Source organism: Penaeus monodon, chromosome 31 (assembly GCF_015228065.2).
Source record: "Penaeus monodon isolate SGIC_2016 chromosome 31, NSTDA_Pmon_1, whole genome shotgun sequence".
Classification (NCBI taxonomy): domain Eukaryota; kingdom Metazoa; phylum Arthropoda; class Malacostraca; order Decapoda; family Penaeidae; genus Penaeus; species Penaeus monodon.
The window spans coordinates 21342533-21345000 of NC_051416.1; the positions used below are offsets into that span (position 1 = coordinate 21342533).

Here is a 2468-nt window from a genome sequence, read left to right on the forward strand (position 1 = left end):
ACTCCTTTTCTGCACCTCATCCCACAGGGCGATGATCATAGAAGTCTTCGGCGAAGAGATAGAAGAAGTGATGAAGTATTATGGAAACGACAGCGTTCCTTTGGCTGATTTTCCGTTCAATTTCCTGCTGATCGAACACTTACGCAACCGGAGCGACCTGACCGGCTTCGCTCTCAAGGACACCATCGACATGTGGATGGATAACATGCCGGAGGGGAAGTGGCCCAACTGGGTGGTGAGTTGGCGCGAGTGGATGGCCAGGGTCTGAGGTTATGTGGATGGGGTGGATGATGAGTTGGTCCAAGTGGATGGCCAGGGTCTGAGGTTATTAAAGTGGATGGTGATGTGAGGTTATGTGGACGGTGAAGGTAAGGTGGATGGTTTGCTGAAAAGAAGGTTATGTGGATGGTGAGAAGGTGGATGAGAAGGTGATGTGGATGGTGAGGATATGAGGTTAAGGTGGATGGTTGAGGATGTTATGTGGGTGGGTGGAACGACGGGATTGTTAAAGTGGATGAGGAGGATGTGAGGTTGTTAAAGTGTTATGTGGATGGTGATATTAAAGTGGATGGCGAGATTGTGAAATTGCAAAGTGGGTGAGTTTGTTAATTAATGTGTGTGGATGGTGAGGTTTGCGAAAGTGGATAGTGAGGATGATAAGTGGATGATGAATTCATTAAGTGGATGGTGAGATTACGAAGTGGATGGTGTATTAGCCAAGTGGAGTTCGTTGTGACAGATTCTGCGTGAGACTGAGTCAAGAAGCGAGGTGTGTTATCGGTTTGTTAAATTATAGCATTATAAATGATATCCCTAGAATACGTATTGTTGTATTAGAGTTTAATATAATGTACAAGTTTACAAGGGAAAAGGAGGGGATCCATAGCTTTCCGTGGAATTTGATAATGATATTGAAACGTTGATAAATCATTTTGTCTCGTGATCTTTTTGCTGTTGAATATTGTTAATGATAACACACTTTTTGATACCTAATACTCCACGAAATTCGGGAGATTCAGTTTGCTATTTTCTTCCGACCCTTTTATCCATTCTTCCAACCCCTTTATCCGCGCCCTCTCTCCTTCTCCTTCCTTCCCCCTCCCCCACCCTCCCCCTCCCCCTCCCCCGACCCATCTTCCCACCCACCCCCCCCCTCCCTCCCATATATCTCCCCTAACACCTCCCTCTCCCATCCCCACTCCCCCTCCCTCCTTCTCCCACCTCCCTTTTACACCCCCTCCCACACCTCCTCCCCCTCCTCCCTCCTCCTTCCCCCTACCCTTCCTCCCTCCTTCCCCACTTCCTTCTCCAACACCCCCTCCTTCCCCCCTCCTCCTTCTCCACCACCCACTCCCCCCACACCCCCTCCATCTCCAACACTCCCCTCCTCCCCCTCCTCCTTTTCATCCCCTCCTCCCCCCTCCTCCTTCTCCCCCCTCCCCCACCTCCTCCTTCCCCCCACTTCCTTCCCCCCTTCCTCCTCCTACCCTCCCTCCTCCCACCCCCCACCCCACCCCCACAACAGCTCGGCAACCACGACTACGGGCGGGTCGGCTCTCGCTTCGGTGCAGACGCCGTGGATGCGCTCAACATGCTGGTCCTCCTGTTGCCCGGCACGCCCGTCACTTACAACGGAGAGGAGATTGGTGAGGAGGCGTTGGGGGAGGGGGAGGAGAGGAGGGAGGGAGGGAAAGAAAGAGGGAGATTGGTGAGGAGGCGTTGGGGGAGGGGGAGGAGAGGAGGGAGGGAGGGAAAGAAAGAGGGAGATTGGTGAGGAGGCGTTGGGGGAGGGGGAGGAGAGGAGGGAGGGAGGGAAAGAAAGGGGGAGATTGGTGAGGAGGCGTTGGGGGAGGGGGAGGAGAGGAGGGAGGGAAGGGATGGGGGCATGGGAGGGAGGGAGGGAGGAGAGGGGGAGAGAGGGGAGGGGTATGGGAAAGGTAAGTGAGAGGTTGGGGAAGGGAATGGGAAGGAGGAAGAGAGGAGAGGAGAGGGGGGATGGGAAGAAGGAGAGAAGGGAGGATGGGAAGAAGGAGAAAAGAGAGGATGGGAAGGAGGGAGAAGGGAAGAGAGGAAAGTGGGAAAGGGAGAAGGATTGATGGAGAAAGAGAAGTAGGAGAGGTAAGGGCAACAGAAGATGGATGGGAAAGAAAAAAGGAAGAGAGAGAAGGAGGGTGAGAGGAGGCGAGGAAGGGCGAGGAAAAGGAAGGGAGAGAGAAGGAGAGGGAAGGAGTCTGAGGGACACAAAAAACAACACATTTTTCAGAGATCGTAGAGAAGAGGCTGTCAGTTCGGGATCACAATTACACTTGAACTTATCATGAATGTTATTAGTTTTAGGATGAAATACTATGTAACAACAATAAATAATGATAACAAATGATAACTACTATTAATTTAGGATATTACAAGTGTATTTGATGTATGCTATATGAAATTCATATGAAATGCCTTTATTTATTCTAAATAGC

The 2468-nt window shown here is 51.2% G+C and overlaps 1 protein-coding gene across 1 annotated transcript in view; it reads left to right on the top strand.

Moving 5' to 3' along the window:
* The window catches only part of LOC119593085 (maltase A3-like), a 19342-nt gene that overhangs the window by 13460 nt on the left and 3414 nt on the right, over nt 1-2468 (top strand). Inside the window, exons 9-10 of the mRNA XM_037942009.1 lie at nt 28-235; nt 1526-1646. Of these exons, the coding sequence (XP_037797937.1) occupies nt 28-235; nt 1526-1646 (329 nt within the window). The remainder of the gene's footprint in view (nt 1-27; nt 236-1525; nt 1647-2468) is intronic.